The sequence below is a fragment of the Diabrotica undecimpunctata genome, chromosome 3 (assembly GCF_040954645.1).
Source record: "Diabrotica undecimpunctata isolate CICGRU chromosome 3, icDiaUnde3, whole genome shotgun sequence".
NCBI classification, from domain to species: domain Eukaryota; kingdom Metazoa; phylum Arthropoda; class Insecta; order Coleoptera; family Chrysomelidae; genus Diabrotica; species Diabrotica undecimpunctata.
In genome coordinates, this window is record NC_092805.1 from 11535411 (window position 1) to 11563164 (window position 27754).

Consider the following 27754-nt stretch of genomic DNA (forward strand, 5'->3'; position numbering starts at 1 on the left):
ATTATGTTCTTGTTATATTTTTAGTATATAAGATTTTTAGTTTCGTTTTTTAAACTTTTTAATAATGATTTTATATTATAAATAATTTCAAGTTTTAAATCTTAACTGTTATATTGTATATGGTAATTTAAACTGTTAATGGGGTTATCCCGTGTATTAATAAATAAAATTTCCTAACAATTTTGCCTTTCCCAATATTTTATCTTCTTAATATTAAAAAAAAATAGTTAGAAAAAGTGAGATTTTCTGTAACGCGCGGTACATTACTGCAAAAACATAAGATATGGTTATTTTACTCTACGTTTAAAACCACACGCACTTTCGTATTTTTTAGATTTATTGATTAATTCCCAAATGTTGTCAAACCATATAGGTCATCTATTTACTTATTTTTTTATCAGTGAAAGCCGATATCTCTGTCGAGGTAAATTTACTTAGTCGATTTTTAGGCCTAAATTTTATAACCGAACACACAATCGTTTTTTATCTTTAAGATATACAGATATATTATCTCCCACTTCTCTGCAATAAATTATCACGGCTCTCTGTCATTCTTTCAGTTTCTCGTTAATAATTATTATAGGATAGTGCCAAGTCGGAAGTGTTATATACTTTTCGACGGTAAGTTTCAGCAAATAACGATTTATCATAAAGTGTCGTATTCAAATTTAATTAAAGTGATTAATCCTTTCAATGTCGATCATTTCGACCGATATTATTAATCCAGTAGGTTACGTTTTTGAACAAATATCAATTGAAAAATTTATTTTTTCTTTTAGAGAGATAGTCAAAATCCATAAAAAAAATTTATCTATTATTAATATTTCTATATTCTTTTAATATTTACTAAACAGAGGTGTGCTATTACCACACCGATCCAAAATATTCATCCCGCACCCATGCGTTTTTTTTTATTCTAATTCTATAATTTTTATTAAAAATCAAATCTATAAATTTTCTTTTTAAAAATCAGGCAAAACAGTTTTTTCCAAATTCATCATCATCATCATCACTGGCTCGACAACCCTTTTTGGGTCTTGGCCTGTTCCAGGATTCTTCTCCATTCCGATCTGTTTCGTGCTTTTTTTCTCCAGTTTTTTATTTTTAAGGTTGTTATATCATTTTCTATTTGTTCTCAGTAGAGTATCTCAGTATCTCAGCTTCGGTCTTCCTCTTGTTCTTTTTCCTACTGGCATCTGTTTAAATATTTTGTTTGGTATTTCGCCTTCTTCCATTCTTTCTACATCTCCTATCTAACGCAGCCGTCCTATTTTAATGAATCGTATATTATCCGGATCCTGATATATTTTGTATAGTTCAGAGTTGTATCTTCTTCGCCATATTCCGTTTTTTTGTGCCCTTATATATTTGTCGCAAGATTTTTCTTTCGAAGGTGGCTAACAACGTTTCCTCTCTTTTAGTGAGTGTCCAGGTTTATGAGCCGAGTGTGAGTACCGGTCTTATTAGGGTTTTATATATTTGGCATTTTGTTTTTCTGGCGACGTTATTTGATCTTAGTTGACTAATTAAGCCATAGTAACATTTATTTGCAATAAATATTCTCCTCTTCACTTCCTCCACAACGTTATTATCAGACGTTACTAGAGATCCCAAGTATATAAAGTTTTTTACCCCCTCAATGTTGTATTCTCCTATTGTTATATTTTGTGGCTGTCCTATTTCTGCGTTTTTTCTTACCTGCATATATTTTGTTTTGGTCTGATTGATTTTAAGACCACTATTTTGTGCAGCTCGTTCTATTTGGTTGTATGCCTCTATCATTTCTCTTCTTGATCTTGCGATTATGTCAACATCATCTGCAAATGCTAGTATTTGCACGCTTTTATTAATGATTGTTCCTCGTGTATTGACTGTTGTGTCCCTCAGTATTTTCTCGAGTACGATGTTGAACAAGATGCATGATAGAGCGTCTCCCTGGCGTAGCCCCTTTTTCTCATCTATTGTTTCCGTTAATTCATTTTGTATCCGGATTCTACTTTCTACTTTTAGAGATTCTTTTATCAGTTCTATTAGTTGTGTTGGTATATTAAATTCTTTCATTGGTTTTATTAAGAATTCTCGGTTTAATATTGTCATATGCGCTTTCCAATTTTTTTCCAAATTAAATTATTAAAAAGTAGTTTTTTGAACTATAATAGCATTTCACTTCACATAACATACTCGAAGGGTTTTCTTCTCTTAACTCTTCTTTCTAGATCCGCGTTGTCCAGGAGTTGGATTGTTGTAGAGCTAGCATATCTGATTATCATTTCTTCGACTGTCTCCATTTTTGGCTCTCAGTAAATTCTGAAATTTTTGAATTGCTTTAATATTGTTCTTGTTAGCACATCTCACAGCTGCGCAGTGCGCACCATAATTCCATATATATATATATATATATATATATATATATATATATATATATATATATATATATATATATATATATATATGTATATATATATATATGTATATATATATATATATATATATATATATATATGTATATATAAGCCATATGCTCCCGAAGAAGCTAAGGCAGTTTTCACTTAAAGATCTTTTTTGTGTGGGGGATCATTCCATTCTTGTTTTGGTTTTACAGTTTCTAGTGTGACTTCGCAGTTTCCACTACTTTTCCTCATTCTTCTCTCTTTTTGATTGTCCTTTCTATATTTCTAATTTTCATACTTCTAAAGTCTTCTTCCACTTGTTTTCTCCATCTCAGTTTAGGTCCGCCTCTGGTTCTTTTACCTAGTGGTATCCATTCCGTTATAAATCCTAACGGATTACTCTCCTATCTTCTCATTATGTGTCCATACCATCTAATTCTTTGTGCTTTTATTGCTCTAACTATGTTCTCTTGACTCATCCATTCTTGTATTTCGTGATTCGTTTATTGTCTTGCATCCTCTTTGTTTTCCTTATTTGGTCCCAGTATTTTTCCGATAATCCTCCTCTCAAAAACTTTCAATTGCTCTTCTTCTCTTGCTGTTAATGTTTCTGCGGCATATACTACTATTGGTCTTATGGTCGTTTTGTAGATTTTTATTTTTGTGTTTCGGCTTATCTTCTTATCTCTAAACATTTTTTTATTTCTATAAAACGCTGTATTTTCCGCTTAAATTTTTCTTTTTATATCTACACTTTCATTTGTTCTGTTGACTAGTACTCCCAAATATTTAAATGTTTCAACCTCTTAGAAACTGTGTGCATCTACGGTCAGTTCTGTCATTTGTGTCTTCTTTTTCTTGCTTACGTTCACGTATTCTATTTTATTTTCATTTATTTCCAGTCCTCTCAATTTGGCGTTGTTTTCTGTTTCTTGGAAAGTTTTCTTTAATGTCTTTTTATCTACTATGGTTATATTGTCTACATATCCTATTATTTTGTACTGCATTCTTGTTTATAGTTCCTGCGTTTGACAACTTCTTGTCTAGTAATAGAATAAATAGTACCATTGAGAGAGCATCTCTTTGTCTTACTCCGTTTATTATTTCTGTTCTTTCATTTCCGGTGTCTACTATTGTTTGGAAGTCTCGCATTGTCATTTCTATCATTCTTATAATTTTATTTGGTATATTACTCTCTTGTAAGTCTTGGATCATTTTTCTTCTGTTTAGTTTTTCAAACTGTTTAAAGTTCTAGGAAAAGTATATGTGTTTCTCCGTCGTACTCGTATGTTTTCTCTATCACTTTTCCATATTTCCATACTGGTCTAAATATTTGTTTATGGATCAGTTTATTATCCGTGGATAGTTTAGAATTTCTCTCTAGCATCCAATAATTTTTTCTAAATTTGATATTTTGTTATCACTTCTTTATATAAACTATACAACACAGTCTTTTGTCTTAATTTAATACCAGCTATTTACGAGAAACTGCGTGTAACCTATTCTGAACAGATGATACCGCTCTCTTCTACTGGTAAAGTTCAATTTTTCTACTTCTTCCCTTAACTCTTTTTATCCGTATGTTTACTAATTCTTGTATCTTGTTGTGATTGTCCGCTGTAAAGGCGGTGTCGTCTGCGTAGAGTAATGATTGAATTTGAGTAGGGATACGTCGATTATATCCAATTATTGTTTGGAGGGTCCTCGTTCCAAATCTCGTGTTCTTAATTAATCTATCCATGATTAATAAAAGGATTAAAAGGTAGTATACAAGAATTACTAAAACAACAGCTACCATAATTGATTAAATTGTCTCAGATTGCTCACCCCTTGATGTACAGTTCTACTACAGTGGTACTTCATTTTTAGAACATTTTTAGATCGATAAAAATGAGCTGATTCCAAAAAAGTAGAATACTGGGGGTCTAATAGATATAATTTAAAAGATATGTGCTTAGAAAATTAATTTTTATTGATTTACAATAATAATAAATTATAATAAATAACTTGAAAGTAATCCAGTAATTATTACATGACTTAATCTTAAATGTTCGAATTGTAGCCCTTGTTGTATTGACAGTAACCCAAACGTTGTACAAATTCTTGTAGAACCTTGTTTATGCTTTCTTGAAAAATATTGTTTATTTCTTTACGAATTCTTGTTTTTAAGTCTCCAATATTTGCAGGTTTCGTTTTATAAACAACATTCTTTAAATGACCCCACATCAAATAATCCAAAGGATTGAGGTCTGGCGACCTCGCTGGCCATTCAATATGTCCACGTCTTCCAATCCACCTGTTCGGAAAAAATTCGTTTAGAACATCTAAAGCATAATGCGGAGGCGCACCATCCTGTTGAAACCATAAACTTTTATCAAAACCTCCAAGATTAATTATTGTACTGATACTGTACTTGAATTACCTTCGAAATAGTAGGATCCAAAGACTTTATTTCTTACAGTACCAGCCCATACCTTTTGCAGGTATTGTGTATGATGTTCCCGCAACCAGTTGGAGTTTTCTTTTTCCCAGTATCTACAATTATGACGGTTGACCTCGCCATTTAATTTGAATTTAGCATCAGAAAAAATAATATTTTGAACCAAGAGAGGGTTTCGGTGACTGTTATCCATCATTATTTCGCAAAATTGTATTCTTTTATCTGGATCATCCTCGTTTAATTCCTGTACAACTGTGCATTTTACTTACTTTACTTACTTTTACGTACTTTGTGTTGCAAACATCGAGATCGCTATTAACCTTACGAACAAAAGTGTGCGCATCTTCTTCAAAAGCAAGTAGAACATTTTTAATGTTGTAACATAATTTACAGAGGGACGACCTGATTTGCGTGCATTTTCAACCGTACCAGTTTCTCGAAATTTCTTTTCAATCTTACTTAGTGTTGACTGCGTGAAGGGCATTTCTGGATATTTATCATTAAATAAATTACACACTTCCATCTGAGTTCGCGATTTGTCTCCATACCCAATCATCATTAGTATTTCAATTCTTTGTTTTACACTCAAATTCATTTCTACTTAAAATTAATTCTAAGCAATAATACAGAACATTCACGAATTAATACAATTATTGTACTACTTAATTAACCGTTACTAAAAATAAATACAGTTTACCAAAAACTAGAAGTAGGCTACTTTTTTGCCTACTTCTAGTACTAAGTGCTACTAGATACTTTTTACAAAGATATGCGTTTAGAAAATAAATTATTTATTAATTGATAATAAATAATTTATTTTCTAAGCGCATATCTTTCAAATTATATCCATTAGACCCGAGTATTACATTTTTTTAAAATCAGCTCATTTTTAACGATCTAAAAATGTCCTAAAATACAGGGTGTTACATTTAAAAAAAGAGCCGATTTTTCGTTTCGCATAAACTCGAGAAAATATGATCGAATTGCAAAGAAAATAGTAAAAGCAGTTTTATTTTCCCGTACACACGTATTTTATTAGTTGTATATGAAGTGTTTCAAAAATGTAATTTTACTCGAGATATATTATATATAATTATATAAAAATATTTTTTTCTTCAAACGTCAAATAATGATGACATTACTTATCTAACTTGATCCTGTCAAAGTTTGATGTCTCCGCCGACAGCAGTTTTTTTTCCCATTTCTTTACGGCGGAGGGAAAAATGTTGTCATGGCAACAATATGAAACATGTCACAAAGCAACAATACAAATGTCATTAACAACAATTAAACATCATTTTTATTTATAGTAATATTAAAAGTACAATTAGTTAATGAGGCATTTTCAAAATTGAAACTGTGCAAAAATGTTCCCGACTCTTGATACGCATTGGTAATTGTTGATGATACTGATGGTCAAGAACAACTTTCAGCAATCATTCCCGATGTTGGCGAATCATGAGGGTTTAAAATTTTTTGAGCATTATCGTTCTTATTTCTTATTGAATCCTCTATATATCCTTCGGCAACCGTGCTTGATTTCCAGCCCCCATGTCGTTTGAGGCATTCTAGATTTCCGCCTCCATCAATTAAAAGTGTTGCTGAAGTTCGTCGTAAAGAGTGACCCGTGTATGCGCTTGCATCGTTTAAATTTAAATAACTAGCTACTTTTTGGGCTACTGCGCTGATCAAATGTATTCCCATGACGCTTCGGTAACACTTTCCATTTTGGTACTTGATAAAAAATCGGTTTTCTGTGAAATTTTCAGGCCGCAGTGATGCATACTTTTTATACAGTTTAATGTAGTTTTGACCAATTATCGTAAAAGATCTAATTTGTCGTGTTTTACTGTCTGGGATTTTGATAATTATTACATTTTCTTTATCCTCAATGTCCACAGTCTTCATTTTTACCATTTCGTCGCATCGACAGGCGCCGGTAACCCCAATTAACAAAACAATCTGAAATATTTTTATAATTTAGTAGAGTACACTACATGCTTTGCAATATAATTTTTTTTACCTTTAATCCTAAATACAACTTATCTGGCGCTTCAAACAAAAATTTATCAAACTCGTCTTTAGTGAAAACTTTAGACTTCTTTGCAGTATATCATTCGCTTGTTTTTTTCTGAAAGGCACTTAACTTTAAAAATTTGCTTATATCCACATTTTTTCTAATAACTAACTCGGATTTTATCATAGAGTATCGTGACCACGTTGTAGAAGATTTCCATTTATTTTCATTTTCCATTATATTAAAATATGCCAGTAAAACGTCTTCGGTAACTTGCCGTACTCCTCTTGTATCGCACCACTCTTGGAAGTGCTTGTACGCTAGCCGATATTTTATTCCGGACTTGGAGGGCCCCAAACGTGCTACTGCATCATTAGCCGCGGACTCAATTTCGTTTAGGTTTTCCATTTTCACACCAAATTTGCGCTTGCGGTTGCAACAACAGTAAGCTGTCTTTAATAATTGCAAACAACTGTCAAACAACTGTAACCAGGGAGACGCAAATCCCACCCACCGACGACTTAATTATTTTAATTTCTAACATCTAGACGACTTTGATAGTTGTCACAGTTAATTTCGAGTAAAAATAGCGTATGAATTGTACTATTTATGGTTGAAAATTGCTACGTTTGTAGAAAAAATAGTATACTTTATTCGGCAAAGAAGCGACTTTTCTTGACTTGCCCTCTATTACGTAATATCGGGCGGGTCAAGAAAAGTCATGCTTCTCCGCCTCATAAAGTAATATACTATATTTTCTAAGCGCATATCTTTCAAATTATATCCATTAGACCCGAGTATTATACTTTTTTGAAATCAGCTCATTTTTAATGATCTAAAAATGTCCTAAAAAACAGGGTGTTACATTTAAAAAAAGAGCCGATTTTTCGTTTCGCATAAACTCGAGAAAATATGATCGAATTGCAAAGAAAATAGTAAAAGCAGTTTTATTTTCCCGTACACACGTATTTTATTAGTTGTATATGAAGTGTTTCAAAAATGTAATTTTACTCGAGATATATTATATATAATTATATAAAAATATTTTTATTTTTGACAGAATTATGTATAATTAGAATTAAAAATAATTTTAAAATGTTCAACATTGTTTATTTACAATAAAAAACAATTTTTCAACATTTTCCCTGCAATAAAGTTTAAAATATAAGCTTGTGCATTAATGCAATACATTTTAATAATTATAAATTTATTAAAAGAGTTTTAAATAAACTTAAATTTTAAACTCTACTGAGAATATTAAAAAATGTTATACCCAACCTAACTGAGTATACTAAATTCATAAATTTTTTTCTATTAATTTTTGCCGTAAGAGTAAAATTTTTATTCGTAACTTATGATACTTTACCGTTGTTGAGTTGCGCCAAATGTAGGCAACTTACAGTTGTTAATTCAGAAAATTGTTAGATGATGGGCGAACACATTCAGTACTCAAGCTGCCATTACACGTTCATACCAGACCAAATGCAATATGTAACATTAAAAAAAGAAGTGTAATGGTTGCAGTGATGCAAACGAGTAATTTATAAAAAAAAATTTGATTTCTTTTAGAATTTCTTTAGCGGTTACAAATTTGTTTTCTGTTTCATCCTGAATAATTTATTCATTTTGTTTTTTCAACGTTCAGGTGAATCCCAAAATCGCCTCTCTTTTAGCAATTTAGAAGTTCTTAGAAACCTATCTTAAGTGGTTTATTTTTATACAATTTCTGATCTCTTTCTCAGTTGCACAGTACATTTTCTATGACTATTATCACCATCATTTAATGTTACTATTGGAACTCGTACAAGCTTGAAATTAATAAAGTTTTAAAATGCTGTAAAGGCTGTATTTTTAATTTCTCTATGTAATTAAAATTAAGATAATATGTACAACGTGTTCTATTGAAAAACATTATTGAATTGGCTTAATTTTTGAAGAAATTTCGTTTAATTAAAAAAATTATTTGAGCACACTTTATATAAGGAATATTAAATTGTATGATATTTTTAAATCAAAAATTGAATAATAACAAAATTAGCGGGTAAATTCTTATCAGCACTTAAGTATTGATTACATATTTTTGGCTAAATTTTAATATCTTTTGCATATGATTAGCAATTCGTAAAAAAAATATGCTAATAATTTTAAATTTTGATTAGATGATAAAATATATGATTATGTTTTACTTAAGTGGGTAAAATTAGACTAACGTCCCCAAGAGCCATAATAGGTCAGGAAATGAAGCATTTTTTCTCGCAATTTTTTTGTCCAGCATTGATTTACTTAAAATTTTCACCGATGACAGGAAATAGCCCAACAATCATTTTTTTATATCATGCCGCTGTACTCTAAAACCTTGGGGCTGGTTGCCACCCCATCTCAGGGCTGGGAATTTTTCATTACATTATAACCATGGAAATCGATGGAAAAAGTAATTTTAAGAAAAAAATGTTGTTTCCGTTTTCTTCGTAAAACTAATGTTCAAGTTATTCGCGGTTGACAGTTTTTCGACGAAAAAATTGAGTTTTTTAGAGGGTTTTTTGAGAATAACTTTGAGAATTTAATCAAAAAAATTGTGGATATCAAAATTATATCTTTTAAAAACACAAACAAAATCCTTTTTTTATAATTTTTTTACAAGCAATACAAACTGAGATACAGCATGTTAAAGGATAGCTTTTCTCGTCAAATGCATAATTTGAAATATTCAAAGCCAAATAACGGGAAAATTTTGCATTTTTCGAGAAACACTTACATGACCTTTTTTAAGTAATTAAACCTTTAACAATTAAACCTTTTAAAAAAAGTTTCTAGCATAAAAATTGAGCGACTTATGATCAAAATAAGGTTGGTACCTACTTTTTTTCTGCGAAAAAATCAGTAAAAACAACCCCCTAACTACCGTCTTAATTTAAAGTTGATATTCACCCTTCTGTAATTGTTTTTATACAGGGTGTTTCAAAACAAGGTAACCCCGTCTCTAGGGTAGGTAAAAAACTGAAAAATAATTGGGGTTTGCTTAGTAAAAAATTTTTGTAACGCCATCCGTTTTCAAGATACAGGGCGTTGAAGAAAAAAAAATTTTATACGAATATGTTTTGGAAGCTGATACATCCCATGAATTTTTTTTTTATATCTGATTCTCATAGAGGGCGCTAGTTACACGGATCGTACTAAGTATTAGTCAATATAACTTTTTTAAGAGTATAATTATTAATCAAAATTTCAAGTAAACTTAAACATCATTCAATTTTACACGAAAAAGGTACTCTTGAAAAAAAAACCGATACTGTGTACCGTTTTCGGAATATTTTGATTTGAAAATTATAAAGTAATAATTGATGCTGGTATAAAATAGTTAGTAATTAAACAAAACTTACAAGAAGAAAATTAAATTAATGACTAAGAACATAAAATAAAATTCAATTACAGTAAGTGTTCAAAATGCCCTCCGTTTTCGCGAATGCACAAGTCTATTCATTTTTCTAAAGATTCCATTAACCTTCTAAACGGTAGGGGATCAGCTATGATGTCATTAAATTGACGTTAAATTCTTTCTTCCAATTCTTGGCGTGAATTTACCTCTGTAGCATAGACTTTTTCCTTAATATACGACCAAACTGCGTAGTCCAAAGGGTTAAAATCGCATGACCGAGGAGGCCAATGAATCGAAGCTTCTGCACCTCTACCAATCCATCGATTCGGAAAATGATTACTCAACCAATTACGACACCTTCTATCAAAGTGTGGTGGAGCTCCATCGTGCATAAAAAATAAAGATCTTCGCTCGTTTAGCGTTAAATCTTGTAATATCTCGAATAAGGAATTGTTTTAAAAATCAAGATACATATCACCATTTAAATTTCCAGGTAGAATATGATAACCTATTAATTTGTTACCTAAAGTTGCTGCCCAAAGAATGCATTTTAAAAAATTTGGATTGTGGGCTGTCCTTTGTTGCAATGTTTCACAAAAATCCACTCTAACCGGTAGATCATCTGGCAAGAGCTCTTGGACTTGTCTGTAATGATAAGTTTGTAATTGCTGTTCTTTCAGTATCCGCCAAGTACTTGAAGAAGAAGTATTTGTTTGTCTCACATTCCCAGTTTCTCGACAACGTCGTTCAATGGCTCTAAATGTTTTTTTACTTGGAAAGTTTTTTTCTAGGAAACTTTTCTGCATAACGTGTCACAGCTGCACTAGAACATCCTAAACATTCGCCTAAGGTTAATAATATGTCAGTGTATTCAATATTTGAGTACATTTTGATTTGATTTTACAAATAACAAGGTTTCAAAACTCTAATTATTGTTGATTTATCATCATAACAATCAATAAATGTCAGATTTCCATGGCACACTTGGAGAAAATAGAGGTGTACCTATTAGAACTTTATCATTACTATCAGCATCAATTATTACTTCATAATTTTCAAATCAAAATATTCCGAAAACGGTACACAGTATCGAGTTTTACCAAGAGTACCTTTTTCGTGTAAAATTGAATGATGTTTAAGTTTACTTGAAATTTTGATTAATAATTATACTCTTAAAAAAGTTGTATTGACTAATACTTAGAAAGACCCGTGTAACTAGCCCCTCTATGAGAATCAGATATAAAAATAAATTTATGGGATGTATCAGCCTCCAAAACATATTTGTATAAAATTTCATTACAATGTTGCCAGTAGTTTCGGCAAAATCGTAAAAAATACGTAAAAGTTTTTTTTCTTCAACGCCCTGTATCTTGAAAATGGATGGCGTTACAAAAATTTTTTACTGAGTAAACCCCAATTATTTTTCAGTTTTTTACCTACCCTAGAGACGGGGTTACCTTTTTTTGAAACACCCTGTATATATAAGGTTCTTGAACTTGTGAAAACGCACCATCGGGATCTATTTTGCGCTAAGGCCTTCACCTCATTCCAAGACTTTCCTTGACCTCTTATCTCGTCCATGATGGATCTTCTCCAAGTTTGTACGGGGAGACCTATTTTTCTTCTTGCTTCGGAATTCCACTCTAGGACAACCTTTGCAATTCTGGAATTATTTTTCTAAGTGTGTGACCAATCCAACCCAACTGCACTACAAGGATGATGTTTTTGTGCCTTTGTGAGATGTCTTCATACTTTTCGCTCAAGATTTTGTATATCAGTTTTAGTGCACCTAGAAATACCAAATAAATAGCTAGGTACAGAACATGCATACGTGTTTAGTACAACCTTCGTATGAACCTTGAAGTGAATTGAATTTTCATTTGTTTGTGGTCAATTTTCCGTGCATACTTTACACCGAGATATTTAAATATATCATGTTTACCTACGACCTCAATATTTTGTCCATTTTGCATATCGAATCCTCCGGGCTGAACCTTTCCTCTGAATATATTTAAAACATGGCAATTGTCTAGTCCGAAATGCATACTATCATTAAAAAAAGTTTCTACACTTTTTAGCATCTGATTTAGGTGGTTTCGAGTAAAAGCTATTAATTTCAAAGCATCTATATACAACAGATGATTAAGCGTTGTCACTAGGGTATTGTTATTTTTTATGCTAAAACCTGAGTCAGCGGAGTTCAGTTGCTGGGATAGAGGGTTCATCGTTATACAGAACCACAATGGACTAAATGAGTTTTCTTGGAAGAGGATCTGGTTTATTGCGATATTTTCAGTTTCGCCATTACAACTTCGTCAAAACTTGGAATGAGTTTGAACATCCTACAATCGGCACGCCCACTTGATGCGCAGCAAAATTAGCGGAAATTATCTTACTATAGTAAAATTCATTAACCGATGCAGGAAGATGTAAACATTACCACGTGTAGGCCTGCAACAGGGCCGCATTTGGGATTATCGTTTTGTTTAGTCAGAATATATATTATCTTATAAAATACGAAATTTATATTTTAATTTTGCAAAAGTGCTCGAAAAAGAACCTGATTGTTTTAGTTGATATCCGATAATAGGAACCATTTATACAGGGCGAAAAACCCAAGAATTTATTTTTTTTTTCAACAATTTTATGTACAGAGGGCGTGCAAAAAATATAAGTTTTATTTCTAATTTTTACTATACTTAGTTGTTTGTACAATTCTAAAAAGTTTCATAATAATAATAACAAAAAAAATACTCATTACTCAATTATGTTGAAATAATATATACATACATATATATATATATATATATATATATATATATATATATATATATATATATATATATATATATATATATATATATATAATTATATATAATTATATAATTATTAATATGTCGTGACTCGTCACTGTTAAATTATCTAAATCTGAAAATTTTGGGGAATGCATATGTAGGTACTATAAATATGTCATCAGAACAAAACGTAAAGTCTATAAGCTCTCATCTTTTGAAGATATTCTCTTCGCCACATCACAATGTCGTCTCTATCTAGTAAAAGAGCGTTTCTTCCCCTACGTTTGTATTGAAAATTAAGTTTTTCAATATTCGGTAAAATGTGGTTTTCGAAAAATTTGGCAAATCAGGGTCATAGTTCACCTTCTTTAAAACCTTATCAACGGTGGGTATTTCGTTGCTCATAAAAAAATTATGAACCAGTCTTCTAACTTTGGCATTTTTGTCAAAATCATCAATTTTGTCAAACTTCTTTTTCCGGGTCAGATATACTTTTGGTCCAACGAATTGATGATTCATTTTGTATTCCTTTATCACCGTAAACACACTTCTATCACAAACTCCAACTTTATTAGCCACTTTTTCACAATATCTTCAACCACTAACCCAGGATTTTCTTGTCTTTCACATTTAAAAGCATTTAAAATGATTTCTTTAACTTCAACGCTAAGAAGGCTTCTTTTACTTCGTTTTCGAGGAGGACTCCATGTATTTTCAACCAATTCATCAGCAGAATTAGTGGATGACATTTTTGGTTTCAATATCAGTTATTGAAATACGTGGTTATTGTTACAGTAATCACAATCACGTATAGATAGGGTCGTTATACAAATAAAAATATATACTTAAATAGTTTTAAATCGCACAACAAATAATTGCTAATTCAACATTAACAGCATAAATATAATTGATTGTCCTTTGACCATCAAGATGACTAAAAATATACTCACAAATCGATTCAAATTACAAAATTTCAATACCGAAATATAATACCTACTTAAATCGTGTCCGAACCTGTATGAGTTCCGACGACGTCGGCAGTAACGAAATAAAGATGGACATTTCGGTTAGTTTTTAAATATTCTTGAAGAACTGTTACTTGCATGTATGCATAAAATATTCATTAATTTTATGAATCGGATTATTTTTTTGCTTACTATGTATTCAGTAATAAAAATAATTTATATACTATGCAATAAACACTAATAGTTGAGAAAATAAAAAAATTAATAAAGTGTCATAATTATACTGTTACTTATCGGAACGAGTAGACTCATTTGGAATATCTTTAACAATCATCTGTTAAATTTATCTTTGTTTATACGCCCTGCATCGCTTAATGAAAGTAGGTATAGAAGAAATAAACTAGACCTGTAAACTAAGTTTAAAAAGTCATATAGTCGAATCCATCTCTTTGTCTCCGAATACTTATTATATCTGCTCTCTTCGTCGACGAACAAAATTTCGAAAGTCATTTCTAGTTTTGACGAGTAATAATGTTATTATTATTGTTGATCTATTTGCATATGACATACAGACAAAACATTTCACCAAAAATAAAAATGAAAAAAGCAGTAAGATGATAATAAAAATATAATTAAAAAGGTAAAAGCTGTACACACATACTTACCAGAATCTAATCACTTCTATCTGAGTATCCTTGTGTTGAAAAAAGTTAAGATTTTATTTTGACTATTTTTATCTATTTACTATAAAAAATGCATAATATATTTTACACGTCTCAGTCCTGCATATTTCACTAACATATATACAGGTAGGATTATATACGGATTAAATATAGATTGTTTATTTAACTTGATAACCTTGGACAAATATTTCAGAGTTGCAGTTAAAGTAACAATTAAATAAATATTTACCACTTGATAGACTAAATTATTAACATTTTACAAGGTAGATTAAATGCGTGTAATATTACTAAAATGAAGGAAAAATGATGATCAAATCTAGCCATATAAAAAAGGAGATAAATTATTTTAAATAAATAAGCAATATTGGATTACCTATAAACAATACAAACTTCGACCACAAGCCACAACATAAATATACGTTTAACAACATAATGCAAAGAAAAATGTAGGGGAGAGGCTGGTACAGTGGCCACCGTTTGAGTAAATTCAAGATAACTTTAATATAAATCATAATACAGTATACTCCCTCTATAACGAACACGGTTATTATGAGGTTTCGCTTATAACGAGATACATTAGATCTCCCGTGAAATTTCTATTGAACTATAACTGTCTATAGCGAGGCAAATTTTGTTATAACGAAAGAAAATAAGATCCAAAAACGTGTTTTTTACGTTTTTAGTCCGGTCGTGGCTATAAATAAATACCTTTTCAGACAGCCCCTCAATAAACTTAACTGCAGCCCGCAATAAACTTCTTTACAATGAATAAATACAACTGTTTCACATCTTTAGAAAATATATGATAGAATGATACTGGACCATTTAAAGCAGTGAAAAATAACAGAGTTCTTAAAATTGCAGAAGCAATAGTTTATGTTATCGTTGAAAATACGATTTATACATTATGTAGTTGGAAAAAAATATAAGTACAGCTTTTTTGTTTTAACGTATATCAATAATAATAAAAGTAAACAACTCTTTTATGTTTTAATATATTTCATTGACAATAAAAGTAAATAACTTTTTTTCAAAAACGCCATTCAAACAATATTTATTAGCATCTTATATTGCTCCGAATGGCTTCACTATAGGAAGTTAATGGTTTAGAAAACTACAGATTCATATGTATGCACAGTATTATGATTGTCTGATATAACGAGATCGGCTTATAACGAGGTAATTAGTCTGTCATTTCAGTTCTCGTTATAGAGGGAGTCTACTGTATAATGAGTATCAACTCAAACAACGTCAAAGCACTTAGTAAATTAAAAATGTACTTTGTAATCCTAAAAAAATACAGGTTATGCAGGAGTAACTAATTTTGTTTTTTCCAAAAATGTGGCCACTGTACCAAACTAGATGGTACAGTGGCCACAAAAGGTAAGGTACAGTGGTCATTACTTGTAATTCTTATATTTTTATTTATAATATTTATAAAAAAAAGAAAAGTAATATTAATCTTTAACAAATGTTATAAGATGATAAATCCGCTTTAAAAGTAAACACATTTTCTGTTCGTTGTGTTGCTCCAGCACTTTTTGGTTGTGAAGGGAACTGAATGTCTATTTGTGGTATATCACTAACATTTGAGTTTTTTGATTGTTGTTCTCCTTGATGTATGTTTGGCATGTCTGTTATGGTTGAAGCCATAAAATTATCGTCATTAAAAATGTTATCATTGAATGGAAATTCCCCAATGGCTTTAAAAGCTGATACCACATTTTAGGGACAGAAAGCAAGTGGATAAGCGTCGCTCAAAATCTCTGCTATATCGTAAATTGTTATCCTCTTATAAAAAATTAACAGAAAAAATAAAACCAAATAATAACATATTATGCATGAAAAAATTTGAATCAATTTAATGCTTTCTGATAAAAATATTTTTTTTTTCGTTAAATAAATATACAACGATGACGGTTTTCCGACTCGCGAATAATTGAATCTGTCATTTCAGAAACAACATGAGTCGGAAATTATAGTTTTGAGTAAATCAAAAAAAACTGTGCGCTGTAAGAAAAATTGTTTTAAAATTAATTGTTGCAATAATATTTTACTATCATGTACATTAGGTATGCATTACATATTTTTTGTAAAAATTGTTTTTTCTTAAGTCATTCTTCTTAGTCGTTAACCTGATGCAGGTATCGTGATATCATGAAGCTATTAGCTAAATTTCCCAATGTTCCTCCACGTTTTTCTATCTTCTGCCATTCTAGCACATTCTGAAAATGGAGCGCCAATGGTAGCAACAATATGGTCCGTGTATCGTGTGGGAGATCTACCTCTATTTCTTTTGCCCTCTACTTTTCCCTGGATGGTAAGTTTTTCAAGACCATTTCTTCGAAGCACATGTCCAAAATAGCTTATTATTTGTTCTGATATTTGTGTTCTTAGTCTTTTCTTTATGTTTAGCTGGTCCAGTATGGATTCATTTGTTCTTCGGGCCACCCATGGTATTCTCAGCATTTGTCTCCAGCAGTACATCTTAAATACATATATGTTCTTTTTGTCTTCCTCAGTAAGGGTCCAGCATTCCGATGCATAAGTAAAAACTGGAAAAACTAGACTTCTTACTAGTCTTATTTTTGTATCGGTAGTTATTTCATGGCTTTTCCAAATTTTTGTTAATTTTGCCATAACGCTTTTTGCGATTGCTGACCGCCGCTTTATTTCTTCAGTACAGCCTCCTTTGTTGGTTATTAATGAGCCCAGATACACAAATTTATCTACAACAGCGATATTGTTTATCATGACCAGATGATTTTGATTGTTGTTAGCTCTGTCAATTATCATGATTCTCGTTTTATCTCTGTTTATTTTAAGGCCCATCGTTAAGCTTACGTCTTCTATCCGTTGTAGCAGGTGAATCAATTCAGCTTCAGAACTAGCGAGGATAGTAGTATCATCTGCATATCTCAAGTTGCAAATCTTCTTCCCGCCAATGGTGATGCCACCGTTCCAGTCCTCAGTAGCTTTCCGCATTATCCATTCACCATAGATGTTAAATAGAATTGGGCTTAGTATGCAGCCTTGTCTTACGCCCTTTGTGACCCTGAAACTATCGGTTAGTTCCCCATTTATTCTAACTCTGGCATAATTGTTATTGTACAGGCTTTTAATTAGCAGTATCAGATGATTGGGGACTCCCATTTTTAAGTCATATTATGGTTTAAAAAAAAGTGAGTTAAATCGAAAATACTATTTAATTCGAAATAAAATACTTCACGATAAATATCCGAAAAAGCTGAAATAAATACAATTTAAATATAAATTAGACTAAGTCTCGCTAGAGAACTTGAAAGATCTTGATATTCTTTCTGCACTTCAATTTATTATCTTTTGGTAAACTCAAAATTTATTTTAGTATTGAGCATTGCCATGATCGATTGACTAGGGTGTATCGCTGTGGATCTTTAATGAAGTGTTTACCCTACTTGTGCGTCCCCATCCTTATGCCGTTGATCAAATCTTTGGTTCATCCGCCTTCGAGGCCGACACAACCTAAGGACAAAAGAGTGCCCTACCACTTACCAACTCATCCGCCCGAAGCCGTTGGTCAGTATCAATCGCTCGGTGAATGACTCGTCACACTGAATGACTCGCCACACTGAAGAGTATGAGGTAGAAGGAAATATAGATACCCGTCTGCCCTCGGAAACCTAATAGCCATTCGGGGTCGGAAGAAACAAGAGTTAGCCAAGAGAGGCTGATAGTAAAGATTAAAGACATATCACTCACAACAAGTTGAAAAAGAGTAATTTGTGAAGGCCCTTATAATGCGCCAGGTGCGTTTCATAAGCGTATGAGTATTAATGCACCTTGTGTTCCCGCTCATACCCCGAGGTGTTGACTACAGACTGTATGGCTCGTTCAGCATGCCATAGCATGGAGAATAGGGTGCACGTCATTTTTACAATGGAGACACCTCAACTCCATGGCCTGACAACATCATCAAAATTCATATTCTCGGCAAAATTCACCTTGTTCGTATGATTTTTAGAGGTTCAGTGGCATTTTCGTCTCTGACGACTGGAGTAATACAATTTTTTGAAAATTATCTTTTACACAAACCTTCTCCTGATAATAACAAACACAACAAAAAAATAATTACTTAATTTGGAGCAGTCGTTCTAAAGTGATGCCCGTACTAACATTTCGGCTATTCATTTTTAATAATATAGATTTAAGGCCAACAAAAGCATCATTTTAAAAACTTTCGCCTACCAATAAAAAGTAAAGCATTTTGAACGGATTTGGATAATATTATTTAATAAAAGAGTTAACGCTTTAAATTGGCAATTTATGAATGTATTTACCAATGCGTTGCTTAGAATTATGTGAAAACTAAAGAATTCTTAATTTTCAATAAATGTTAATAACTATTGTAACAATGAACCTACAATCTTGATATTGCGTGAAAAGTTGGGTCTTATGTGTTTGAAATTACAACCACATTTTTAAGTGATTGATTAATTAGTTTAAAATTAGTTAGTTATATTGTTAACAGATTACAATAAATAAAGGATTATAAAAAATTTATAAGAAAGTCACTCAAATGAATGTTTGTCCAAATAAGTTAAAAAACAACTTTTATATTAATAGGTTAAGATTTGAGCACTTGAGTTTATATTTTCTTTCTATATGATTAATACCACTACAAAATTTTGGATGGGATACAGAGTGATGTCAGCATTTATCTTACCATTGTTATCTTAAATCATGGCGTCGTAGATCAAGTGGTATTTCACACAATAGTTAATGTCTTTCTGTATTCATATGAGCTGAATACCAAATCGATTCGAACTAAATACTTCACAAGAAAAACCATGTAATTAAAAGCTGTGTTAAAACTCGCTACCTAAATGTATATATTTTGTATTAGTTAGTGCTGACAATTTTATTTTAAGTGATTAACACCCCAATTTTGTATTATATATAAATATATATATATATATATATATATATATATATATATTTATATATATATATATATATATATATATATATATATATATTATATATATATATATTACAGGATCCAACTTGTAAACACAATAAATTTTGCAGACGCCTATCGCCGTATTCCCGTTCTCCTCTGCCAATTCTCCCGGTCCAAGGCATGCTCCTCCTCCAAACCTCTCAATTCCATCGCTCTTCTAATTCCTTCATTCCATGAGCGTCGAGGTCTACCTCTTTTTCTTCTTCCAGGGGGCTTCCATCTGGGAAGTTTTTGGGGCCAACGTTCGTCAGGCATTCTCAATAAGTGTCCAAACCATTTTAAACCTCTTCTTTCTATTCTGTCAATGACCGTTTCTGTAGCATTCATGTTATTTCTTATAGATTCGTTGGTCTTCCTTTCCAGCCTTGATGTTCTAGCACTTCTTCTCAAATAATCCATTTCAACTGCCAACAATCTTCTCTTCAGGTCTGCATTAATTGTCCATACTTCAGAGCCATAACAAAGAACTGATTCAACCATGGTATGCACTATTCTTTTTTTGTTCTTTTTGGAAATGTTGCGATCCCACTATAAGGAATTCAGACATCCTACAATTTTACGTCCCTAATTTTACACCTAAATATTTAAATTTTTCCAATCGTTTGATTTCCATGTCCTCGTCTATCAACACTTCAAACCTTGCATCTGAATTGATAACTAAATATTCTGTTTTCTTTATGCTGACTTGTAACCCCCTTTTTACATATTCTCTGTACAGATGCTTTATCATAAATTCTAGATCATAAGAATCTTGAGCTAGGACCACTTGGTCATCCGCAAACTTCAGGGAGAACAGTACGTCATTTCCTATGGGGATTCTCCTGGCAGTGGTTTTTCCAATTTTGAAGGGCTGACTCGATATATAAATTAAATAGTAAGGGTGGCATACTGCATCCTTGTCTTAGTCCTTTAGTTACTTTTATTGGCTCTGATAATCTATTTCCGATTTTTAGGTAAGTAGTGTTATCTCTGTATATATCTGTGATTATTCCTAAAAGATATGGACTAATGCCGAGTTGTTGTAAAGCTTGCCACAATTTAAGTCTTGGAACCATATCATACGCCTTTTCTAGGTCGATGAAGGTTAGATGTATTTCGGTACCAACCGCTATTCTTTTTTCTATTAATTGTTGAGTATAAACAAGTTATCAGTGCAAGATCTACCAGGCGTAAATCCCCTTTGGTCTTCGCTAATTATATGTCCTACATCATCTTGTATTTTTCCATTTATTATCTTTCTAAACAATCTCCCGAAAGTAGGTAGAACACTTAATCCTCTGTAGGAGTTAGGATCTTTTCGATTACCCTTTTTAAAGATGGACACTTGGTGAGCGGTTTCCCATTCAGGTGGTACTTTAATGTGTTGACAGCATTGATTCATTAGCAAAGTTATTCGTTCTATTAAGAGTGGACTTCCGGCTTTAAGTAACTCTACAGCTATACTGCCAGGTCCTGGAGATCGCCCGTTTTTCATTTTAATTAACGCAGTACGGACCTCGTTGTTAGTAGTATTAATGTTACTATTTGTTTGCCTCTCCATAATGTATTCCTCTCCCATACATTCCAATCTCTTGGAGTAAATTTTTATAGTGATTTTCCCATTTTTCTATAGGAATTAAGTTGCTTAAGGAGTTATGGGTGTTTTTCTTTAGATTAGTGATAGTTCTCCAAGTTTCTGTAGTCTCAGGACCACCAATTAAATTTTCAACTTGGAGACATTTTTGTTCCCAGAAATTGTTTTTTGCTTCTTTTATTTGATTGCGTACTTCTCCGTTTTTCCTTTGATATGTTACTCCATTGCTAGATATTTTATTTGTTAGCCATTTCTTATATATTTTGTTTTTTTCTTGTATCATTTCTTTTAAAGTTTCTGTCATTCATGGTGCTTCGTGGTGTTTTTTGTCGTTGTTCTCTGTTCCTAATACCCCATAAGCAATTTTTTTATTATCGTTTTGAGGGTGTTGTATTCTTGTTCTACAGCCATATTTCTTTCCATCTCATTTAGTTCCTTTTCTAATCTAGATTGAAAAAGATGTTTAATACTTGGTTGGAATAAAAGATGCAATTTATATCTCTCCGTTTTGTACTGTGTAGTATTGTTTCTCTCACTTTCGGTGTTTTGTTTGTAGTATTGTTTAAAGGGACACAAAAGATTAGCTAAAAGAAAGTAGTGATCTGTCCCACCGTTAGAATCTCTTTTTACTCTGCAGTCTTGGCACTTAGATTTTGATTTATGTCTCATTATTATATAGTCTATGATCGACTTCTGTTGGAGACATAAAGAGACCTCTAAAGAGATAAGAAAAATTACAGTTAGATCTTGGACCAGCTTTTGAAGCCCTAGGACCGGCTCAATTCTGATCAAGAAATATCACAAACTAACTCTACTCTACTAAACACACTTACTTAAATGCCGTAAATTATTTTAAACATCGTGCAAAGGAACAAGCTATAGTAATCTCAAGAATTAAATACACAAAAATTCATGATTACGTTGTACGCGTTAGATTACTTGTTTTTCTAATTGACGTGATAATCGCGTCTAAAATTGCTAATAACAGGATATACATATACTTACCTTCCATTTAAAACCACTGTTGATTTATTTTTTTATGCTTATAAATATACTGAAATAAGACTTGTGGATGAAGACTTATTAATTCAATCCAGAGACTTATCATATCTAATGCATGCCTTTAAATTCCGAATCATCATCATCATCAACCTGTTTACGTTCACTGCTGGACATAGGTCTCCCTCAGCTCTTTCCATCTGTCTCTGTCTTGTGCGGCTTGTATCCAGGTATTGCTAACACGCTTCAGGTCGTCAGTCCATCTAGTTGGTGGGCGTTCTCTGCTCCGTATTTCTTCTTGCCTTGGTCTCCACTCGATAATACATTCTGTCCATCGGTTGTCTGAGTTGGTGGGCGTCCTCTATTCCGTACTGCTTCTTGTCTTTGTCTCGACTCGATAATACTTTCTGTCAATCGGTTGTCTGATAATCTGTCGACATGTCCTGCCCAATTCCATTTTAGCGACGCAATTTTTTCGATGACGTCTGTTGTTTTTGTTCTACAACGGATTTCTTTGTTTGGGATTTGGTCTCTCAGAGAGACATCCAATATCTGGCGCACCATAGCCATAAATAGCCAATTCCAAATAAAATAATTGAATAAGAACTACAAACACTTGGTATTTATGCTGTCTCCAAAATGACTTTTCTTCGAGTAGATATGCCTAAACGCAAATACAGCCATGTTTTGAGTTTTAGAAGGCAATATATCCATTTCTGGCCCTGTTCACATAACTCATGATACTAGTTCTTACCGGATATATATTTCCATAGAATTCAGCTGCTCCAGCTAAAGCAAATATAAAACTATACTTCATCTTATTTACGTACCGTTGCACGTCATCCGCGTCATAGCCCGTGAGGTCACATGATATCAACACGAAATATTTAGGCGGTAGGTGTGTTCTTTTTTAGAATCACTTTGCCGAATACACTGGCATTACAGTCACTAGACATATTTTATTATATACGCGTAGAAATAATATTTAAAGATTTCTATTAATGTTTACTTAAAGAAATACACAATAATATGTTTCATTTAATTTGTATAAATGCATTATAAAGCGTTTTTGTGAAGAACATTTGTTCGGAACACACTGTAACTGTAATTGAACGAAGGTGATATTTTGGCATAAATTGGTAACACTTATATGACAGTTGCGGTGTTGAAACTTTCTATTTTACATTTTACATAAAATAAAATAAATATCTACGTATTTCATTTTACATCTTTATACGACGCATACAAGCAGCTCAAATTTTTTTTAACAAGATTATTTTTAAACTCTTGTTTTCTATTAGCCGAATGTATGAAACCTCCATTACATTTAAGACGTCTTGTTTAGCTGAAAAGTTTATCCTTAAATGTCAAAGTAATAACCAATCCTACCTATTGCAAAAAATATCCGACATATCTGTGTCTAACTTTGATAAGCCATATAGGATTTTCACAGATGGGTCAAAATCCATTTTGGGAGTTGGTTGTGCGGTATATATCCAAAACAATCAAGAACACATTATGTTTAAATTAATGCAACAATGTTCCATTTATTCCGCAGAACTGTTTGCAATATATCAAGCTCTGGAATGGACTATTGAGAAAAGAATGTCTGATCAACAAATAGTAATCATGTCGGATTCAAAATCTGCGTTGTCTGCTTTAGATAATTCGCAAGCATTTATACAAAAACAGTATTATCGTCAAAATTTTAGAAAATCAACTAAGGCTACTTGAAAGAAATAATTCAGTCTCTTTCATTTGGGTAAAAGGACATGCTGATATCTCGGGTAATACCAAAGCAGATTATTTTGCTAAAGAAGCGGCTTCAAAAGGATTAGAAATTAGCTGGCTCAATAAAAGTGATTTAGTCTCGCTGCGTAAACAAGAATTAAAAGAAAACTGGGAAATTGAATGGAATGCTTTTTGTAACAGAAGTAACAACCTTTATATAAAAATTCATGCTGTTTTACCTACTACGCCTTTTGCTGCAAGAAGTCATCCCAATAGAAGAGTATATTCAATGTTTGTTAGATACCTTGTTAATCATGCTACTGCGAAAGCCTATCTTCATAGATTTAATTTAAGTGAAACTGAACGTTGTGATTGTAATGGTAACACTGACAATATCAATCATGGGATGTTCGGGTGCATATATAATGATGCTGCTATTAAGTATCTATTGGAAAATCTGATAAAAGAACAAATACCTCTTCCTCAGTGTCAATCTTCCATTTTATATATCTCTCGTCATAATATTAGGTTTAACCAAATTTTTTGGAAATATTTAAAAAGGACTTAAAGAAAAATTTAGGATGGAATGTGTACTGATATACTCTCTAATAAAGAGGAAAAGACAGTTAAGATTTTATTTCACGTATACAGCCTATTGGGCTGAAATACGTATAAACGGATGCGCAAGCTCCCTATATGTGAAATAAAATCTTAACTGTCTTTTCCTCTTTATTTCGATATACTCTGTACGAGTACTAGAAACCAATTCGCTAAGAATTTTGCTTAGTTGAGGAGATATGTTGTGGAATGCAATTTTTAGATTCCCCATGTCTCTTTTAACATCTTTATCAACGTCTGTTTTGCCTTGCAATTCTTAGAAGGCACAGATTAAAGCGGAATTCTTGAATTTGGTTTCGAAAATTAGTCTACGATTTTATTATTAGATGTCGCTACATTGTGTCTATACGAAGCCATGTTAGAGTTGCTTCCTAAGACAGAAAAGATTTATTTCACGTTCAGAGCGTTTGCGAAAGCCGTTCTGATGATGCCTATTGGGCTGAAATACGTATAAACGGATGCGCAAGCTCCCTATACGTGAAATAAAATCTTAACTGTATTTTCCTCTTTATTCCTATATTATGTAATCCCTTGTTGGTTCTAAATATTCACTTTAAGTTGGTTAGGGCATTGCATGGAACGAATGAATGTATGGTTTTTTATCAATCTACTGATTCTTGTGATACTGATGTTTACATTATATTTTTAATTTACCTCTATGCGAAGTACTATTAATTAAATAAAAAAAACTCTTGTTTTGTTTCTATTTATTTACATTAAATATTAATTTGTTTTGTTGTATAATCCACTTTTGCAATAATTATGTGACCTATTTGATTTAAAATGGATTCAGGATTTTTTTATACTTTGGCAACTATGTCAACTTTGATCTCTGACGTAGATAATGACGTGCAACGGTTTGTAAATTAGATGGACTCTATAGTTCACCAACAATCAGAATGCAGTCATACTACAAACCAAATCTCTTTAATTACCCTCATAGATCCAACACAAAGCACATCATTATCTAAACCCGCCGAACCTAATGATAACATACATCAATCTATGAAAAGCTACCTCATTAAACCATATCTTGTGGCAATCCAAACTCTTTGTTTTCTTCTTAAATAACAACGTTATCTACTACCGTTACCGTTACATGTTATCAGCAAAATTCAGCTTGTTTGTATGTTTTTTTAGACGATCAGAAGTATTTTTATCTTTGATAACTGAAGATTTTATTATCATCATCTCCCTCAGCTCTTTCAATCTGTTTTTGTCTTGTGAGGCTTGCACTGAAGTATTAAATCACAAATAATATTGATTTACTTTACATGCATTAGGATTTCAGAAAAGTTTTATTTAAAAATTTTAGGCAAGGGGGTGTGGCACCTTCCGTTTAGATTTAAGGTTGGTGCCTCTTTTTTGAACCAGTCCGGCCCTGTGTATGAGAATTTTTAGTCCCATTATTTAATACTATTCTCATTTTCAATTAATGAAATTTATTGTAACAGACCTTTTTTTTTCAGATGAGGCTGCTTGTTCTATTCCTATGCATCGCCTTCCTCCACTTGGTAACAGCAAAATCAGGAACTTGCTACGACAGCAACGAAGAATGTCATTCGACAAACTACCAAACGTACGTTGAATGCATCAGACGGCGCCAGAAAAGATCGATAGATTGTGACTCCGGATGTGACTCCGGTAATTGTATCGACACCTGCCAAGAGTGTGACTGTAGCTCTTGTAGCTATAATAGTTGTACATCATCTTGTGGTAGTTGTTGTAGTTCTTGTTGCAGTAATTATGTCCCCTGCCACACTAATCATTGCTGCCACAAGACATGTCACGCTCAATGTTCGACATCTTCGTGCCGAAGTAACTGCAGAAAGAACTGTTTCGATATTGTAAAAGAAAGAACTCAAGTTGTTGTAGAGCCAGGCGAAACTAGTGAAAGTAAAAGTAACACCAATATAAATAACCTGAACAAGCCGAATATAACTACAATCATTCACTTGAATAATATTATTAACACCACCAATCTTGTAGATATTCCCATTATCCTAAACAATACAAATACGCAGAATATAACATTATTTAATGAAGAAACTGGTACATCCACAACAGTTCAATGTTGCACGGTAATTAGCCCAAGGGAATGCGTCACTAGTCCCCAACCTCGATGTTTTCACTATAGGACAAAAGAGTGTGGAAGTTTTTGCACAGCATCTATAGTTCATAAAGAAGAGCAAAAGTTGTGTTCAGTTAATTATCCCGGAGCGACACCGACTTGCTCCAAACAAATCTATTATATACCCCAACCGCAACCGAAATGTACATATCAATCAGTTTGGCCCTATGTCTCATGTGGTATACAAAAAAAAGAAACTTGTCAAGGTTGCTATTCCCATTACGTAAATGGAGGTACTCCAAATTATTTGACCTGTCCGCCTCAATGTTACGATGATGGAATTGGTGCAATGGGCCCGTTGTATCGCCAAGGTCCTGTATATAGACCTGGGTATTCTCATGTACCTTGCTACCAGTGCTTGGGATACCCAAATCCAAACGAATATAACGGATATCCTGTAGCTTATGGTGGCGCCCAACCTTATTTGGGAGAATATCAATCAGTTCCTTACGGTGGTTACCAACAGGCATATGCTGGTTACCAACAGTCATACGGTGGCTACCCTGTTCCTTATGGTGGTTATCCAGCTTCACCATATTTTCCAGTTTCCACTGAAATCAATGGTACTATACCTATACAGGTAAATGACAATCTAATAGATGAAGGAAGAATTCCAAGGGAGCTTGAAATTGAAGTAAATTATGAACCACCCTCTGATGCGCAAGCTGAAGTAAAAATAAAAGACGATGATGAAAGTAATTTAGTCGTAGAAGAAGAGAAAAAGGAAATTGTTGAAGAGTCCTAAAGTTTACGTAGATATTAATTTTTTATTAATAATGTTTTATTATGAAATCAAATGTTGTGATTTTCGACAATATATTTGCTTATAGCGTTATAATATTGTAGCTTAAATTTGTAAAATAAACTAAATTGTAAAGTTTTACTTACTTACTTACATATTATTTATATCTATATATTATTCGTGGCTTTTTTTAAGCCCTTCTTTCCATTCGGATTGCCGAATATAGGTCTCTCCTAATTCTCGCCAATTATCTCTGTTGTTTGTAAGACGTTTCCACATTGCTCCTGCAGTT

At 32.3% G+C, this 27754-nt stretch overlaps 2 protein-coding genes across 2 annotated transcripts in view; one reads left to right on the plus strand and one right to left on the minus strand.

Annotated features, from left to right (window-relative positions):
- The window catches only part of LOC140436431 (esterase B1-like), a 62278-nt gene extending 47509 nt beyond the window's left edge, over positions 1 to 14769 (minus strand). The window contains exon 1 of the mRNA XM_072525250.1: positions 14649 to 14769. The gene's annotated coding sequence lies outside the window, so the exon portion shown is untranslated. The remainder of the gene's footprint in view (positions 1 to 14648) is intronic.
- Positions 471 to 27607, plus strand: LOC140436432 (uncharacterized). The gene is made up of 2 exons (XM_072525252.1): positions 471 to 621; positions 26059 to 27607. The coding sequence occupies exon 2, from the start codon at positions 26059 to 26061 to the stop codon at positions 27463 to 27465; it is 1407 nt and encodes a 468-aa protein (XP_072381353.1). The 5' UTR covers positions 471 to 621; the 3' UTR covers positions 27466 to 27607.
- Positions 27608 to 27754: the final 147 nt, after the last annotated feature.

What these genes read in the sequence shown, in the direction of transcription:
- LOC140436432 (XM_072525252.1), top strand. Translation starts at nt 26,059, where the DNA reads ATGAGGCTGCTTGTTCTATTCCTATGCATCGCCTTCCTCCACTTGGTA.